Raw genomic sequence first — 17072 nt, forward strand, 5'->3', positions numbered from 1 at the left:
TATACAACATCCAGCTCTTGTATACTGAGATTGACATACCCTAAGGGACCAAGGGTAGTTCTGACCTCGTACGGAGGAACTAGTACTCCGAACCATGGGGTATTCCTTGGACATCGGGGCTATCGCTAGTTATCGGCTCCCCCGGCCTGAGCATTGACAGTGCTGCGTCATATGCGGGCATGCGCATGTAGGGGAAAAAAGGTTGAATCGGGAGAGGATGATATAACTAGAGAGCTATGAACATTCTATGAGCATTCTATATGATCTGAACCTCAATTGACCAAACTATACATGTTCTCCGTACCTATACATAATGAAAGTACGTAAAAGTACCAAGGAAACCAAGGATAATTGCCGAAATAGCTCAGGCCGACGGAAAATCTCTGCGGCGGTGAGATAATCCGGAAACAGTCATAGTGGGGCCAAATAAGATTTTGCAGAAAATATTTTCTGCCGAACTCGCTTTCCTCTCTTCCTCCTCCTCCTACAGCTGGTTGCAGCAAAAAGTTATTCTTTATATTTTCTATCCTCCTAATTTGCGCTCTTTTTTTCAATTGCTACCAGAAAAGCCGAAAAGTCGAACAAAAACAATAGCGGATGCTGAACTAGAGAGACTTGCTCGCATCAAAATCGTCCTCGAGAGGACTTGCTCCCTCACATCTCCAATTCCCCATGTCTCAGCCTGCCAATTCCCTTGAGGATCCGGTTCTGCCTACTAGCCCCCAGCTCGGTGGTGCAGTGGGCTATCCCGAGACTCTGCCCAACATGGATGCTATCAGTGGAGTGATCAAGCCCGCCGCCATCCCCGTCCGGGGTGGTTCGGACCGGTTGGCAGCTCTCGAGCTTGCAGATGGCACTGTTTACCAGGGTTACAACTTTGGTGCTGAGAAGAGTGTATCGGGCGAATTAGTCTTCCAGACCGGTATGGTCGGTTACCCCGAGTCCATTACCGACCCCTCATACCGCGGCCAGATTCTGGTCGTCACTTTTCCCGCTCGTCGGTAACTACGGTGTTCCTTCGCACGACGAGATGTGTGAGCTCCTAAAGGACTTGCCCAAGCATTTCGAGTCCAGTCAGATTCACATCTCGGCCCTGGTGGTGGCAGCCTACGCCGGTGAGGACTTCTCGCACTACTTGGCCAAGTCCTCTCTAGGCCAATGGCTCAAGTCAGAGGGAATTCCAGCCATGCACGGTGTTGACACTCGTGCTCTGACCAAACGCCTTCGCCAGACCGGTTCCATGCTTGGTCGCATGCTGCTGCAAAAATCCACCACCACCGTCGATGCTGCTGTTGCCGCTGGTGCCAACTGGAAGTCCCACTTCGAGGAGACCGAATGGGTGGACCCAAACCAGAAGAACCTCGTCGCTGAGGGTGAGTGATCCACCATATTGACAAAACAAGACCCCAGGCAAATCAAGACCGTGTTACTAACTGTACATCTTTTCTCCAGTCTCGATCCGCGAGCCCCGGCTATTCACACCCCCCGCAAATGTCGCCCTCAAACACCCCTCGGGCCGCGGAGTCCGCGTCCTGTGCTTGGATGTCGGTATGAAATACAACCAGCTGCGTTGCTTACTTGCCCGTGGTGTGGAGGTTTTGGTTGTGCCCTGGGACTACGATTTCCCCACTCTCGCTGGGAAGGACTTCGACGGTCTGTTTGTGTCGAACGGTCCCGGTGATCCTGCGACCCTGACTGTTACTATCAACAACTTGGCCAAGATGTTCGAGGATGCTCGCACTCCCGTTTTCGGTATCTGTCTGGGTCACCAGTTGATTGCCCGTGCCGTCGGCGCCCAGACCACCAAGATGAAGTTCGGTAACCGCGGACACAACATTCCTTGCACAAGCATGCTCTCTGGCAAGTGTCACATCACATCCCAGAACCACGGTTACGCCGTGGATGCTAGTAGTCTCCAGAACGGATGGGAGGAGCTTTTCGTCAACGCCAACGATGGCAGTAACGAAGGTATCCGTCACACCGGCCGCCCCTTCTTCAGTGTGCAGTTCCACCCCGAGAGCACCCCTGGACCCCGAGACACCGAATACCTGTTTGATGTGTTCATCGATACCATCAAGTCTACCATTGCCTCGCCTGAGGCTTTGAACATGCCTGTCGCGTTCCCCGGTGGCACCAAGGCCGAGAACATCAAGGCTTCTCCCAGAGTCTCAGTCAAGAAGGTTCTGGTTCTTGGTTCCGGTGGTCTCAGCATTGGCCAGGCCGGAGAGTTCGATTACTCTGGCAGTCAAGCCATCAAGGCCTTGAAGGAGGAGGGCATCTACACCATTCTGATCAACCCCAACATTGCCACCATCCAGACCTCCAAGGGCTTGGCTGACAAGGTTTACTTCCTGCCTGTCAACGCCGAATTTGTGCGCAAGGTCATTAAGCACGAGCGTCCTGATGCCATCTACGTCACTTTCGGTGGCCAGACTGCCCTTTCGGTTGGTATTCAGCTCAAGGACGAGTTTGAGGAGCTTGGTGTCAAGGTTCTCGGTACTCCCATTGACACCATCATCACCACCGAGGATCGTGAGTTGTTTGCCCGCAGCATGGATTCCATCAACGAGAAGTGTGCCAAGTCTGCTTCCGCCTCTACCATCGAGGAGTCTCTGAAGGTCGTTGAGGACATTGGTTTCCCCGTTATTGTTCGTGCCGCCTACGCTCTTGGTGGTCTCGGCAGTGGTTTCGCCGAGAACATGCAGGAGCTCGAGGATCTTTGCACCAAGGCATTGGCCGTCAGTCCTCAGGTGCTGATCGAGCGCAGTATGAAGGGCTGGAAGGAGATTGAGTACGAGGTCGTTCGTGATTGCCAGGACAACTGTATCACTGTCTGCAACATGGAGAACTTCGATCCCCTTGGCATCCACACTGGTGACTCCATTGTTGTGGCACCCTCTCAGACGCTCTCGGACGAAGATTATAACATGCTGCGTACCACCGCTGTCAATGTCATTCGTCACCTTGGCGTGGTCGGCGAATGTAACATTCAGTATGCCCTCAACCCCTTCTCCAAGGAGTACTGCATTATTGAGGTCAACGCTCGTTTATCTCGATCCTCTGCCCTAGCCTCTAAGGCTACCGGATATCCTCTTGCCTTCATTGCTGCCAAGTTGGGTCTCAATATTCCCCTGAACGAGATCAAGAACTCGGTCACTCAGTCCACCTGCGCATGCTTCGAACCATCGCTCGATTACTGCGTGGTTAAGATTCCCCGTTGGGATCTGAAGAAGTTCACCCGAGTGTCTACCCAGCTCGGTTCGTCTATGAAGAGTGTCGGTGAGGTCATGAGCATTGGCCGAACTTTCGAAGAGGCCATTCAGAAGGCCATTCGGTCCGTTGATTTCCACAACCTTGGCTTCAACGAGTCCAATGCCCTCATGTCTATCAAGGGCGAGCTCCAAACTCCCTCCGACCAGCGCTTGTTTGCCATCGCCAACGCTATGGCCGCTGGTTACACTGTTGATGACATTTGGAAACTCACCAACATCGATAAGTGGTTCCTCAGCCGCCTCAAGGGCCTCAGCGACTTCGGCAAGTCCATGTCCGCCTTCAATGCTACCTCTGTGCCCCTACCCATGATCCGTCAGGCTAAGCAGCTTGGTTTCTCCGATCGCCAACTTGCCAACTTCTTGGATTCTAATGAGCTCGCCGTGCGCCGCATGCGTGTTGAGGCTGGTATCACGCCTATCGTCAAGCAGATTGATACCGTTGCCGCCGAATTCCCGGCCGTGACCAACTACTTGTACCTCACCTACAACGCCTCTGAACACGATCTGACTTTCAACGATCATGGCATTATGGTTCTGGGATCTGGTGTGTATCGTATCGGTTCCTCCGTCGAATTCGATTGGTGCTCCGTGCGTACCATCCGCACGCTCCGCGAGCAGGGCTACAAGACAATCATGGTCAACTACAACCCAGAGACTGTCAGTACCGATTATGACGAGGCTGATCGCCTCTACTTTGAGAACATCAACCTCGAGACGGTTCTTGATATCTACCAGCTGGAAACTTCTAGCGGTGTGATCATGTCCATGGGTGGCCAGACCCCCAACAACATCGCTCTTCCCCTTCACCGCCTCAATGTCAACATCTATGGTACCTCCCCCGAGATGATCGATGGCGCCGAGAACCGTTACAAGTTCTCGCGTATGTTGGATCGCATTGAGGTCGATCAACCCGCTTGGAAGGAGTTGACCAGCATTGACGAGGCCCGCGAGTTCTGTGACAAGGTCGGCTATCCTGTGCTGGTTCGTCCCTCATACGTGCTTTCTGGCGCTGCTATGAACACTGTCTACTCCGAGCACGACCTTGCTAGCTACCTGAACCAGGCTGCCGATGTCTCGCGCGAGCATCCCGTTGTCATCACCAAGTACATCGAGAACGCCAAGGAGATTGAGATGGATGCTGTTGCCCGTAACGGTGTGATGGTCGGACACTTCATCTCCGAACACGTCGAGAACGCTGGTGTCCACTCTGGTGACGCTACTCTGATCCTCCCTCCCCAAGATCTGAGCCCGGAGACCGTCCGCCGCATTGAGGAGGCCACTCGCAAGATTGGTAACGCCCTCAATGTCACTGGCCCTTACAACATTCAATTCATTGCCAAGGACAACGACATCAAGGTCATTGAGTGCAATGTCCGTGCCTCACGTTCTTTCCCCTTCGTGTCCAAGGTCATGGGTGTTGATCTGATCGAGATGGCCACCAAGGCCATGCTTGGCATTCCATTCCAGGAGTACCCCCCTGTGTCCATTCCCAAGAACTACGTCGGTGTCAAGGTCCCTCAGTTCTCGTTCTCTCGTCTGTCTGGTGCCGACCCCGTTCTGGGTGTCGAGATGGCTTCCACTGGTGAGGTTGCTTCGTTTGGTCGTGACAAGTACGAGGCCTACTTGAAGGCTCTCCTGTCAACTGGCTTCCGTCTTCCCCGCCGCAACATCCTCTTCTCCATCGGTGCCTACAAGGAGAAGCTTGAGATGCTGCCCTCGATCAAGAAGCTTCACGATCTCGGCTACAACTTGTTCGCCACTGCTGGTACCGCTGATTTCCTCAAGGAGAATGGTGTGCCTGTCAAGTACCTTGAGCACCTCCCGGATCACGAGGAGGAGGACATGAAGTCTGAGTACTCTCTCACTCAGCACTTATCTAACAACCTCATCGACTTGTACGTCAACTTGCCGTCCAACAACCGCTTCCGTCGCCCGGCGAACTACATGTCCAAGGGTTACCGTACTCGTCGTATGGCCGTTGACTACCAAACTCCTTTGGTCACCAACGTCAAGAACGCCAAGATCCTGATTGAGGCTATTGCCCGCCACTTCCCTCTCGACATCATCACCTCCGACTTCCAGACCAGCCACCGCACTGTTGTCCTCCCCGGTCTGATCAACATTGCTGCATTTGTCCCGAGCCTTACCTCCGCTGGTTCCTCTGACTTTGAAGCTGTCTCCAAGGCTTCAATCGCAGGCGGATTCAGCATGATCCGCGTCATGCCTGTCGGTGTTGACAGTTCACTGACCGAGTCCCGCGACCTGAAGATTGTCCAGCAGAATGCCCAAGGCAAGTCACTCTGCGACTTCAACGTCTCGGTGGCTGCCACTGCCACCAACTCAGACCAGATCATTCAAATGACTGGTGAGGTTGGCTCTCTCTTCATCCCCTTCAACCACCTTTCGGGCAACATCAACAAAGTGGCCACTGTCACCAACCACTTCAGCTCTTGGCCCTCAAGCAAGCCTTTGATCACCGATGCCAAGAGCACCGATCTTGCTTCGATCCTGTTGTTGGCCAGTCTCCACAGCCGTAACATTCACGTCATGAGTGTTACCTCCAAGGAGGACATCAGCCTCATTGCTCTGAGCAAGGAGAAGGGCCTGAAGGTGACCTGCGATGTCTCCATTTACTGCCTGTTCCTTACCCGGGAGGACTTCCCGTCTTGCAGCTCCCTGCCCACCGCCGAGGACCAGGCTGCTCTTTGGGAGCACCTGAGCACCATCGATGTCTTCTCTATTGGCAGCATTCCCTTCCAGCTTGCTGGCAAGGAGGCCACCCCTGAGGCTGGTATCGCTGAGTCCATTCCTTTGCTGTTCACCGCTGTGGCAGAGGGCCGCCTGACCATCGAGGATGTCACCGCTCGTCTCCACGACAACCCCAAGAAGATCTTCGAGTTGCACGATCAGGTCGACAGCTCGCTCGAGATTGAGGTTGACCGCCCCTACGTTTTCAAGAACCCCAAGACCTGGTCTCCGTTCAACGGCAAGACGATGCGTGGAAATGTCCAGCGTGTTGTCTTCCAGGGCAAGACTTCTTGTCTGGATGGTGAGATCACCAAGGAGGCCGTCAAGGGTGCCGATATGTCCACTCACCGTATCCTTCCCACCTCCCCTATGCAGAAGCCCGTGACTCCTATGGCCCGCCCGGAGAGCTCGCTCGACAGACACGTTTCTGTCTCTGGCACTTCAGGCCGCCGCCTCAGGAACTTGGACGGTGCTACACCGGCCATTGGCGAATTGGGCCCTCCTCTCTATGCCGCTTCCTCGCAGGTGTCCCCGTCTCTCGCCGACTTGCTCTCCCGCTCTCCCTTCCGTGGAAAGCATGTCCTGTCCGTTAACCAGTTCTCTCGCTCGGACTTGCACCTGCTCTTCACTGTCGCCCAGGAGATGCGTCTTGGTGTTCAACGCCACGGTGTTCTTGACATCCTGAAGGGTCGTGTCCTGACCACCCTCTTCTACGAGCCTTCTACCCGCACCTCGGCCTCCTTTGATGCCGCTATGCAGCGCCTTGGTGGCCGTACCATCCCCATCGCCACCGAGCACTCTTCCACCAAGAAGGGCGAGTCCCTCCAGGACACCATTCGCACTCTTGGCTGCTACAGCGATGCCCTTATCCTGCGCCACCCCGATGCCAGCAGCACCGAGATCGCGGCCAAGTACTCCCAGGTCCCCGTCATCAACGGTGGCAACGGCTCTCTCGAGCACCCCACCCAGGCCTTCCTGGATCTGTTCACCATCCGTGAGGAGCTGGGAACTGTCACCGGCTTGACCATCACCTTCACTGGTGACCTCAAGTACGGCCGCCCTGTGCACTCTCTCATCAAGCTGCTGCAGTTCTACGATGTTCGCATCCAGCTGGTCGCTTCCAAGGCCCTCGCTCTTCCCGAGGAAGTCCGCCAGCAGATCATTGCTTCTGGTCAGCTGGTCCTCGAGTCCGAGGAGCTGACCCCCGAGATTGTCGCTCGCTCCGACATCCTGTACTCCACCCGGGTGCAGAAGGAGCGCTTCGAAGACCTCTCCGAGTACGAGCGTCTGAAGAACAGCTTTGTCATTGACAACGCTCTGCTCAAGCACGCCAAGAGCCACATGGTGGTTATGCACCCTCTTCCTCGCAACGCCGAGATCTCCGAGGAGGTTGACTTCGACCAGCGGGCAGCTTACTTCCGCCAGGTACGCTTGCAGTCCCCTTCCAATTCATTGAATGTTATACTGACTATCTCACAGATGCGCTACGGCCTTTACTGCCGCATGGCGCTCCTGGCTCTTGTCCTGGCGCCCTAAATATACAACTCTTTTGCCATTCTTATTATATTGGGAAAGGGATATATTCAGGGAAGCACCCTGGATTTGACGCGATACATGTTTTTCCTTCTGAAAAGTTCCTGTTTTTCGATACTCGGTAATCGGTTTTGCGTGATAAAACGCTGTATAGATTAGACGAATTTTCTTCATAAATTCGAACCCCGTCCTATGTATATTTTGTATGATATGTGTGTTATGTGTGATGTGTCTACGTGTTATGTGTGTTATGTATGTGTTGTGTTTTGCGTGTCGTGTTTTTTCAGCGTTTTGGGCATTTTTTGGCGTTTTCTTTCTGGTTTATGGGGATTTGGAGGAAATTTATGAAGATCAAGATCAAGATCAAATACAAAATAATTAATTCATCTATCTCTCTTTGTATCTGTTCTAAGTCTGAAATACCCATCGAGGGTCCTTGTCTCCCAGGAAGTCTCCGATATCGCCCACTTCTCCCAACCGAAGTCTCTGCGCTTCTCTTTCAACTTCCTTTTTAGCGTTTTCCCGGCGCAACACCAGCCACAGAATGCTAACAACCACGATGTTCGCAACCAGATATCCCAAGGCAAACCCATGGCCAAGGAAGAATCGCGGACTGCTTTCAGTGCGATATAGCTGTGTTCCAAGAACGGCACCCAAATTGCCAATGGAGATCTGCATCGCGTTGGCAATGCACCGTTTGGTCTGGCCAGAGACATTGTTGGCGGGCCAGGACAACACAATCGCTACAGCAGGATATATACCTGCCGCAGCGAAGATGGTTCCGACATAAGATACACCAGCACGATCCTGTGTGAGGAGAAGAATGTATCCGATACATCCAAGCGCAGAGGATCCCATGATAAATGGTGCACGACGGCGGGTTTTCTCCGAAGCAATCGCCACGCCAAGGGTCAAAATAAAGGCCACTGCGTACGGTGGTACAGAAAGCAACTGCGCCTTTGCGGCCGAGTATCCAAGCTCTTTGATGATAGTCGGAAGGAAGAGCGATAGAGTATACAATGGCAAGGACATTGTGTGGAATCCAAGTCCATACAACCAAACTTTCGGATCTTTGAATGCGTCCAGTACTGCTGACCAGGTGAATTCCTCATCTCGCATAGCATCGCTGTTGTTCTTGAGGCGCATTTGGATGAACTCCCGCTCTTCCTTGGAAAGGAACTCCGCCGTTGTCGGGTAGTTGTACACCCAGAAGTACGCGATAATGGAGACGAGGACGGTCAACAGTCCTTCCTAAATGGATCAGACGCCTATTAGTACATGCAGATCGGATATCCGATTGGACTGAAACTCACCAGAATGAAGATCCATCTCCAGCCATTCAAGCCACCTACACCTCTCATGTGCGAGATTCCCTGGAAATGGTCAGCTGTGGCCCTCTTACGGGAATAAGTCTTAGGATGACAACTAACCCATGCAAGAACACCACCGAAGGCACCAGCCAGCGAAGCGGCACTGAAAAACAGGGCCACGCGATAATGCTGCTCATTGCGCTTGTACCACATGGACAAGTAAAACACCACGCCGGGGAAGAGTCCACTCTCTGCCACACCGAGGAAAAATCGAGATGACAGATATCCAGAATAATTCTGTACAACTCCCAGGAGTGTGGCGACGATTCCCCAGACCAAGGTGAGGGTTGGAAGCCAGATTCTGGGGGTGGTTCTCTTCAGGATAACCTTCAATGCAGGTGTCAGTATACATTTGTGAAATGAGATCGGGTCATGGTATTTCTCACGTTGCAGGGGATCTCAAAAAGGACATAGCCAATGAAGTACAGAGTCAAACCGGTGAGATACTGATTTCCTGCTGCGTTGGCCACCCCTATTAGCTTTGAATATCGGTCTACCGACTGCAATATATCACGAACACATGTTAATATCCTCTGTCATCCCTTCTAGACGAGCGTTGCCCACATTCGATCTATCCAAAAACGACAGCAAATATAGGATAGTCAAGGGAGGCAAGAGGCGATAGTCGAGTTTGCGCAACAAGGCCTTCTCATCAATGCCTTCTGCGATACTCGCAGAGTATCCATACTTGGCATCGGCCTCCGTGTCAGGACGCACATCGGCGTTCTTTTCTAAGGCACCCATGGCGAAGGGTAGGATGGGCTTGAACTAAGCTTTGTAAATATGGTAGAGTGGAAAGCGAGAAAGCCACGATTTCGGAGACCTTCATATAAAACTTACACAACATGAAGAATGGTCTCTATGGAGTGCTACACAGTAACTATCACATCATTCAGGAGTCAATTTGCGCAAGGCCAATTAGAAGGGTTACATCATTATCCCGGCCGAATACAAGCAGCGAATAGCATCAGAGACTGAGGCCCTGGAAACTGGATTACTGGAGAACTAAACAGTTTGAAGGTAGAAGGCGATGAGCAATTTTGGGGCTCCGATGGCGAGCTCGGAGTGGATACCGCGGGATTAGAGAATATGGCACTAGTCCGGATTAGTTAGGGTTAAGCACGTGGAGATCGACATGACCATGGAACAGAAATAAACATTTATCGCGTGGCTTTGAGTCTAAAGTCTAAACACAGTTTGTACTTAAACTGGCAGGTAGGTCTGGTTCTATTTTTTGTTATTTGTTAATTGTTTGATGTAATCTCTCTTCTGTCAATTATCATCTCTATGTCCATTCTATAAGACTGCTCTAGACTCTATGTTCGGTAAGTTTGAGGGCTAAGCCGCCTGATAAGGCACCTCTCATCCTTCATCTATAATTTTCATCCTCATGCTTTGTCTGGCCAGTACTTCTGTATAATGACCTTCTTGTTAATTTTGCCCATAGCATTGCGCTCAATCCCTTCAACGACCTTCAAAACGGTGGGGATCTTATAAGGAGCCATCTCGTTTTTGAGTTCGGCGCGCAGAGCAGGGAGTTCTAGCGGTGTAGTCTGAAGCAGGATTAGTTAGGTCAAGCACAAGCAGCTGATCTCTGTAGGCAAGCGAACTTACCCCTTCGCGGAACTTGACAACTGCAGCAACTCGCTGGCCCCATTCCTCGTCTGCCAGCCCTACCACGGCAACTTCCTGTATCGTGTCCAAGGCCAGCATCTTGCGCTCAACTTCCAGCGCCGAGATCTTGTATCCACCCGATTTGATCAGATCGACCGAAGCACGGCCTTGGATGAAGTATGCACCGTTTGAATCACGCTTCGCGACATCGCCGGTCTTGAACCATCCATCCGCGGTGAACTCCGAGGCTGTCGCCTCCGGTTTGCGCCAGTACTCGCGGAAGACATTGCCGCCCTTGATCTCAATCATGCCGTCCTCGTCCACCCCATCGACGATTTGACCGGTCTCTTTCTCGGTCAGCCGTACCTGTACCCCAGGCAACGGCCATCCTACACTGCCATCAATTCGCTTCTCAATCTCTAGGCCACAGCTGAGGGCCATGCCAATCTCAGTCATTCCATACCGCTCCAACAAAACCTGACCAGTGATCTCGGCAAATTTATTTTTGATGGGAGTAGGAAGTGCCGCAGATCCACTGACGAGCAACCGCAGAGCACGAGCTCCAGCTCGCGCGGAAGCTTCTTGGTCCGTGCCGCGAATATGAGCGTCGAAGTAGTCATTGAGGCGGGAGTAGATGGTTGGCACAGCCATAAACAAAGTCGAGGAGCCGCGGTCCTGCCACCGCTCCCAGATCACCTTCGGGTCAAACTTCGCATGCATCTCCACAGTGGCACCGCTTAGGAAACTGGCGGTCAGTCCATTGATGATACCGTGGATGTGGTGGAGCGGCAGCACGTGGATGAGAGTGTCTGATGGGCTGTACTTCCAGGCCTTGACCAGACAGCTCGCTTGGAAAGTGATAGTTTCGTGCGTTGTCACGCAGCCCTTTGGGTTTGATGTCGTTCCCGAGGTGTAGATCATCAGAGCGCGGCGGGTGAGGTCAAACGATGGGACGAAAGAAGGCAGAGTCGGCGCTTCGTTCTTGGAGAATGGCTCCAGTCCCATGAAGGAAATATCGGTGGAACATCCTTCGCGCAGTGCAGGCGCGAGCTTCTCGAAATATGGGTGTACAATAATCAACGAGGGGTCCGAATCACCGACGGTATATAGCAGTTCCTTCACTGGGTGACTTGTGCCTGATGGATGTTAGCGTCAATCTTAGAATTGTTCCCTTTTGGGCCATTCATGCGATCAATTGCACCTACAAAGTGGAACACAGACACCTCCTGCTGCCCACACGGCCCATTGCGTGGCGACGTAGTCGTATCCATTGGGAACCAAGAAAGCAATGCGCCGTTCTCCCAGGTCTTCCTTTAGCCCCAATTCCTCAAGAATGCGCTTCCTTAATGCAGCAGCATCAGCCAATAACTGAACGAATGTAAAGGACTGTTGTTTGGTGGTGTCGACGACCGCGATCTTCTCGGGATTCTCGCGCGCATGTTGCTCCGCCGCAGCGAAGAGGGGCAGGGATGGAATCGGCATGGGGTGCTGGTGTTTGTACAGATAAGAAATGAATGTACAGATATATGAATTTATTGTACAAATTGTTGGAGGGGTAGTGAAGAAATGAGGGATCTTAATGCGGGAGGGACCCCTTGCCAATTAGCCGATTGCGGAGAAAAGGCGTGCGGAGAATTCAGTGCCGGGATTTACCCTTCAGTGTCGGATATACTCCGTGCAAATTAATACTTGGCGTATTTGCTTAACGGCATATTTTCATGACTTGACCAGTATGACTGTATTTTACTACGAGGTAACTGATGAGCCTGGGTATTAGGCAATTGATCATACCAAATATGTAACCTTTGAAGGCGAACCACAGAATAAATCACACATAAAGCTCGCTAAGTCAACATTCAGAGTTGTATAAGGCCCTAAAGATTGCCCGTTGGGGACGACGCTAGTGCCAGCTCCCCGGGTTGGACGGTGCGTGGCCCTTCGAAGGATCCCTCAACACTGTCTTCCAGCCCACGAGCTACCAAGTCCGTGAAATCCACGCCTACTTCCACCAAAAGAGCAGCATGTTCATGCACAATCTCAAGGCATTTCTCCCAAACCGATGTGCCACGTTGTACGCTGCTGAGCTGCCGGCTGAGCAGGGCATTGAACCCGTCAAGGTGATCCTTCGCCCAGCGAATGCAAGAGCTGCTCATGGCGCTAGGGAAGCATTTTTGATAGATGCCGATGGTGTGCTTGATCAGAGTGAAATAAACGTAGGAGATCTGGAAGATGTAGAGAGGGAGATCGCCCTCAAAGATACAAGCCCTGTTGAAACGAAAGTCAGCATTTAGATACAAGCCCACGTAGGACAAAGCCCAAGAACATACCGAATACGTTGGCCAATCACATCCGAGCGTGCCTTCAGGTAAGTCTCACGGGCCTGATCCTCAAACCCTAACCGAGTTAACCAGGTGACATGAGTCTTTGTAGCCACCGGGAATGAGTGTTTGTCGACCAGTGCCCGCGAGAGAATGCCAGCAAGCCGAGTCGCTCGCCCGTCGACCTTGAAATTGATGACATCCTGTGCAATGGGATTGCTCCTAAGGCTCTTTGCCAACTTCCGTAGCCGCTCGATGCTGCACACAGACCCCTCGAATCGTTGGAGCGCAATATCAATATCAAGATCGTCGACCTGCCCTTCAACCCAACGCAGGTTTTGCTGTTTCCCATCCACATCGATGCGTATCTCAGATTTGTCCCTTGGGCTATCGGACAAATCAAATGCCTCGGGCGCCTTGGCAAGGGAAAGATGCCGACCAGCCAGATACCCATATGTTTCCAGGGGCTTGCTGGCCGCCTCAGTTTCTGAGCGCATCGTTCGGCGGAGGTCCTCCACAGTCTTGCGGAAAGTTGCCAGAAGCTCCTGCTTAGTTCCTGCATCCTCATGACGGTATGTGAAAGGCTTGGACCCCACACGAATACTGATCGACCTTCCAATACCCCGATCCAGAGCCTCCTCACGCGCTGGCCCCGTTCCCAGATTGGCTCCGAGATCGATCATATCAACATCGTTGAGTAGCCAACAGTCTTCTGCCACTAGCCTCGTTGGAACAGGCCCTCGATGGTTGGGATGACTTTGGTCGACCCGCTTCCGCTTCTTCGCAGCCACGAGCAGGTAATCGTTCAGCAATACAATGTGGATCGGCCGTCTCGGTTTCCATGTAGCCGAGTCCAGCTCCACCCAATTGCCGGTCTCGAGGACAATGTGCCGGCCTGGCGCAGCTGGCAGCCACTTCTGTGACCCTTCCACTGTCTTCCACAGGGTTTGTAGCTGCACGCTCCACATGCTCTCTAGATTGGCGACCGAGCTGCGGTTTGCATTTCGTTTAGGGAAAGAGTCCTCCATTGGCGACATTGGATTCGGTGTGTTTCCCACGCTCGTTTGCCCAAGTGCTGTTGTCAGTTCCGCCATGAGCGAACGGAGGGTTCGCATTTCATCTTTGAGTTTCTCTGCCTCTTTACTGATCTTGATAAACTGCGTACGATTCTGATAGACATTTTGCTGAAGATCGGTGGAGGTCCGGTTTTTGACTTTGCGTAGGCTTTCCTGGTATTTTCGAATCTCTTCCTCGGACGCGTTGGCGAGAAGACCGGCCACATCTGATATGTCCTTCAATTAGCTTGATTGCTACATTATAACAGTACGCCACCGGGGCTCCTACATTTATCAACTGGAAGACTGGGATCTCGTAAAGCATTGAGGTCGACTTTGAGGGATGGTGCACTCGGATCGGCTGGTGACGGTGGCCCGGGAGCGCCTGTCGGTGCCAATCTGGTGAGTCCTCCAGGGATCTGAGTTGGAAGTGCGGGAACAGGATGAGCACTCAGATCAAACTCAGGCGCAGTATTGAATCGAGTCGAGTATCGTCGTTTCACCAAATCCGAAGTCGCGTCGTTCTGGGGTGCTCGCTCACGGGTGGGGATAGCGGGTGGACCTGAATCTGGAGACCTGGTATTGGGAGGTAGAGGACCGGAAATGGGTTTGGGGGCGCTAATCTGAGGTCGCTGCCGACGAGACTTGCTTCTCAGGGTCAAACCTCGGCCTTCCATGATGTATAGTGAATCAAGAGACTAGTACAGTGTGGAGGAAACGTCTCGGGAGGTGAAGGGGATGACGCGGGTTTGCTTACTAACACATATCCTTCGGACCATCTCGACATCCTTGAAACATTTTTATCTCTCATCCACCACTCAACCACTTTCGCGTCTCTCAAGTCCTAATCACACTCCTAGACTTGGAGAATCTCGATACCTCTAATCTACGACCATCTCACACTTTCATTATGGCTTTCCGAAACACCGCCATCGTTGCCGGCACGATTCTGACTGGAGTTCTCGGTTGGTAGCATGGGCTCTCGCCGCGTTTTCTATTGTTAACACTCAATTCCAGCCTATGCCGTCTATTTCGATCACAAGCGCCAAAGCGATCCTGCCTTCCGCAAGTCTCTGAAGAAGAACAACAAGAAGGTCGAACAAACCGTGAAACAGGAGGCCGAAGCCGGTGCCGCAGCCCGAATCGCAGATCTCAAGAATGCGCTCGAACAAGTGAAGAGGAACGGTGAACTTCCCACAGATCTTGAAGAGAAAGAAAGCTTCTTTATGACTCAAGTTGCCTTGGGTGAATCTCTCTGCGCTAGCGAAGGTAAATTGAACACTCCCTCATGAGATTTCAGATTCCGCCTCTTGGAATCCGAAAACTGGGTATATCTCGCAGCAAATTGAACACAGCGCTAATGCACACGCTCAGGATCCCAAGTTGAAGCAGCAATCGCTTTCTGGAAAGCATTGAAGGTCTACCCCCAGCCTCAGGTAAATCCACACCATTTCCGTCGCCTTCGTCATCTTTCATCGTACTAACCGCCGTTGTACCTAGGATCTGATCGGAATTTACGACAAGACCGTGCCCAAGGCAACTCTCGAGATCCTTGCGGAACTCATCGCACTTGACGGTGGTCACGCCGCTGGCCCTAAGGCCAGCACCGACGACAACATCGAATAAGTCCATGTACTCGACATCCCCTCTCAACACCTTGTATTTTAGACAGATGGAAATCCCAAATTTGTACCACATAACGAATATCCCGGAGAAATAGTATGTTTCGTTACTCGGACCTCGAGAGATACTGAAGAATGAAGGGCGGATGATGCTAGCTCGTAGCTCAGATGGTTTGTTGGCAAGTCGGTGTCGTCGTTAATAAACCTCACTGCCGAAAAATGCCACATGATATCAGTAATCTCAAGCTATTCCAAGGTTTCTTCCAATCTTCTCGCTAGTTGCGTGGTTCGTTGGTGCCTGAAGACCACTTCGCTCAGACGGTGGTAGCTTTGAAGTTGTAGAGACGGGACTGGGAAATGGAAGCCAAGCAATTGGAAGGCGGCTGAGCAGAAGGAAGATGATGAGGCCAAGAGTGAGTGCTCACATTGAGCGGTTAGGGGGGATGGTGGAGAGAAGGAAAATGAAGGACAACCTATAGAACCGCATGAGGTCTAACAATCTATATATAGGGAAATATTTTCATGTGCACCTCACGATCTTGCCAGGTGAGATGTAGATATCTTCGAAGTTAGGCAGGGGTGTCATAGCAACAAAGGTCATGGACCTGTTAACGACGGTCTGGTATTCTACCGAGCCAAGGGCCATGAGAAACGTGGTTTGCAAACTCGATATTGGCTACACAAAGTTATCTCCGCTGCCTCCGCCGGGCTGTGGTCCATTGCCAAGGGATGTTGGACTTGGCTCCAAGACTTCTAGATTGGGGTGAAGTGATGGATCTGAAGGGGGAGCGGAAATTGAGTTAAAGGGGAAACCTTATGAGATAAGGGAAGAGTCTGGAGTTTCTTAAGGTCAACATGTGTAAGTTCCAGGTTTATACCTACTTATATTGGTGTCGTCACCATGTCGACCTGCGTAGAAGAAGACTGAAGCTATTCAAGTTCCGAACTAGGAAGGTGGCTCGTGCCTCGGCATGGATTGACACCTGAAAGACAAGGCTGCTATATCTCAGCCCTACATTAGTTTGTGTACTTACGTAGTTGGACTATCCAAGGACAGGGACAGGACATACTATGACTTTCAGATATAATCGATACTCATTATACTCATTAGAGGCATTATCTCTGTTTATGCCCCTGACTATATTAACAGGCCTAACCCCCGCAGCCCAACCCGGAGCTAATGCGTTGGGACTGAGCGGGATTTGTGGGCTTGGCTGCGACTTGGACCCTTGGCGGACTTTGTTCAGGTCGGGGAAAGAGAGAGTTGAGGTGAAAGGGGACTTGTTCTGGTCAGTGGCTATAACGGAGTAGTAGGTAGTAGACGTAGTAGACGTAGTAAGTACTAGTTATGCCCCTAAGTAATAGGTTCAATGGTTTGAATGAAAGCTGAAACACAATGAGACTCCACGCTTACCTTGACCCCTATTTGTCCAGATACCATCTTTCCCCACTAAATTGAGACCGCTGATCAATTGGCCTTCTCTGTTATATTTTAAAACCTTTTGTCCTCTTCATTTCCTTTTTTTTTCTTTCTTTCGAG

The 17072-nt window shown here is 51.8% G+C and overlaps 5 protein-coding genes across 5 annotated transcripts; 2 read left to right on the forward strand and 3 right to left on the reverse strand.

The window, feature by feature from the left end:
• Positions 1-672: 672 nt before the first annotated feature.
• Positions 673-7556, forward strand: N7515_010315 (bifunctional carbamoylphosphate synthetase/aspartate transcarbamylase; the record flags this gene model as incomplete). Its single annotated transcript, XM_056671058.1, has 4 exons — positions 673-1001; positions 1075-1373; positions 1453-7445; positions 7500-7556. The coding sequence occupies 4 exons, from the start codon at positions 673-675 to the stop codon at positions 7554-7556; spliced, it is 6678 nt and encodes a 2225-aa protein (XP_056517431.1).
• A 405-nt stretch (positions 7557-7961) lies between these two features.
• On the reverse strand, positions 7962-9667 carry N7515_010316 (allantoate permease family MFS transporter; the record flags this gene model as incomplete). Its single annotated transcript, XM_056671059.1, has 5 exons — positions 7962-8804; positions 8867-8926; positions 8984-9250; positions 9310-9395; positions 9442-9667. The coding sequence occupies 5 exons, from the start codon at positions 9665-9667 to the stop codon at positions 7962-7964; spliced, it is 1482 nt and encodes a 493-aa protein (XP_056517432.1).
• A 644-nt stretch (positions 9668-10311) lies between these two features.
• Positions 10312-12019, reverse strand: N7515_010317 (acyl-CoA synthetase; the record flags this gene model as incomplete). The annotated part of the gene is made up of 3 exons (XM_056671060.1): positions 10312-10476; positions 10538-11673; positions 11743-12019. 3 exons carry the CDS (start codon positions 12017-12019, stop codon positions 10312-10314), a joined length of 1578 nt encoding a protein of 525 aa, XP_056517433.1.
• A 392-nt stretch (positions 12020-12411) lies between these two features.
• N7515_010318 (exocyst subunit EXO84) lies at positions 12412-14587 on the reverse strand (the record flags this gene model as incomplete). Its single annotated transcript, XM_056671061.1, has 3 exons — positions 12412-12802; positions 12865-14137; positions 14200-14587. 3 exons carry the CDS (start codon positions 14585-14587, stop codon positions 12412-12414), a joined length of 2052 nt encoding a protein of 683 aa, XP_056517434.1.
• A 233-nt stretch (positions 14588-14820) lies between these two features.
• N7515_010319 (TOM complex receptor protein TOM20) lies at positions 14821-15536 on the forward strand (the record flags this gene model as incomplete). The annotated part of the gene is made up of 4 exons (XM_056671062.1): positions 14821-14875; positions 14928-15179; positions 15285-15346; positions 15411-15536. The coding sequence occupies 4 exons, from the start codon at positions 14821-14823 to the stop codon at positions 15534-15536; spliced, it is 495 nt and encodes a 164-aa protein (XP_056517435.1).
• Between the last annotated feature and the right edge of the window lie 1536 nt (positions 15537-17072).

Source organism: Penicillium bovifimosum (genome assembly GCF_028826915.1).
Source record: "Penicillium bovifimosum strain IBT 22155 chromosome Unknown utg000008l_segment0_segment0, whole genome shotgun sequence".
NCBI classification, from domain to species: domain Eukaryota; kingdom Fungi; phylum Ascomycota; class Eurotiomycetes; order Eurotiales; family Aspergillaceae; genus Penicillium; species Penicillium bovifimosum.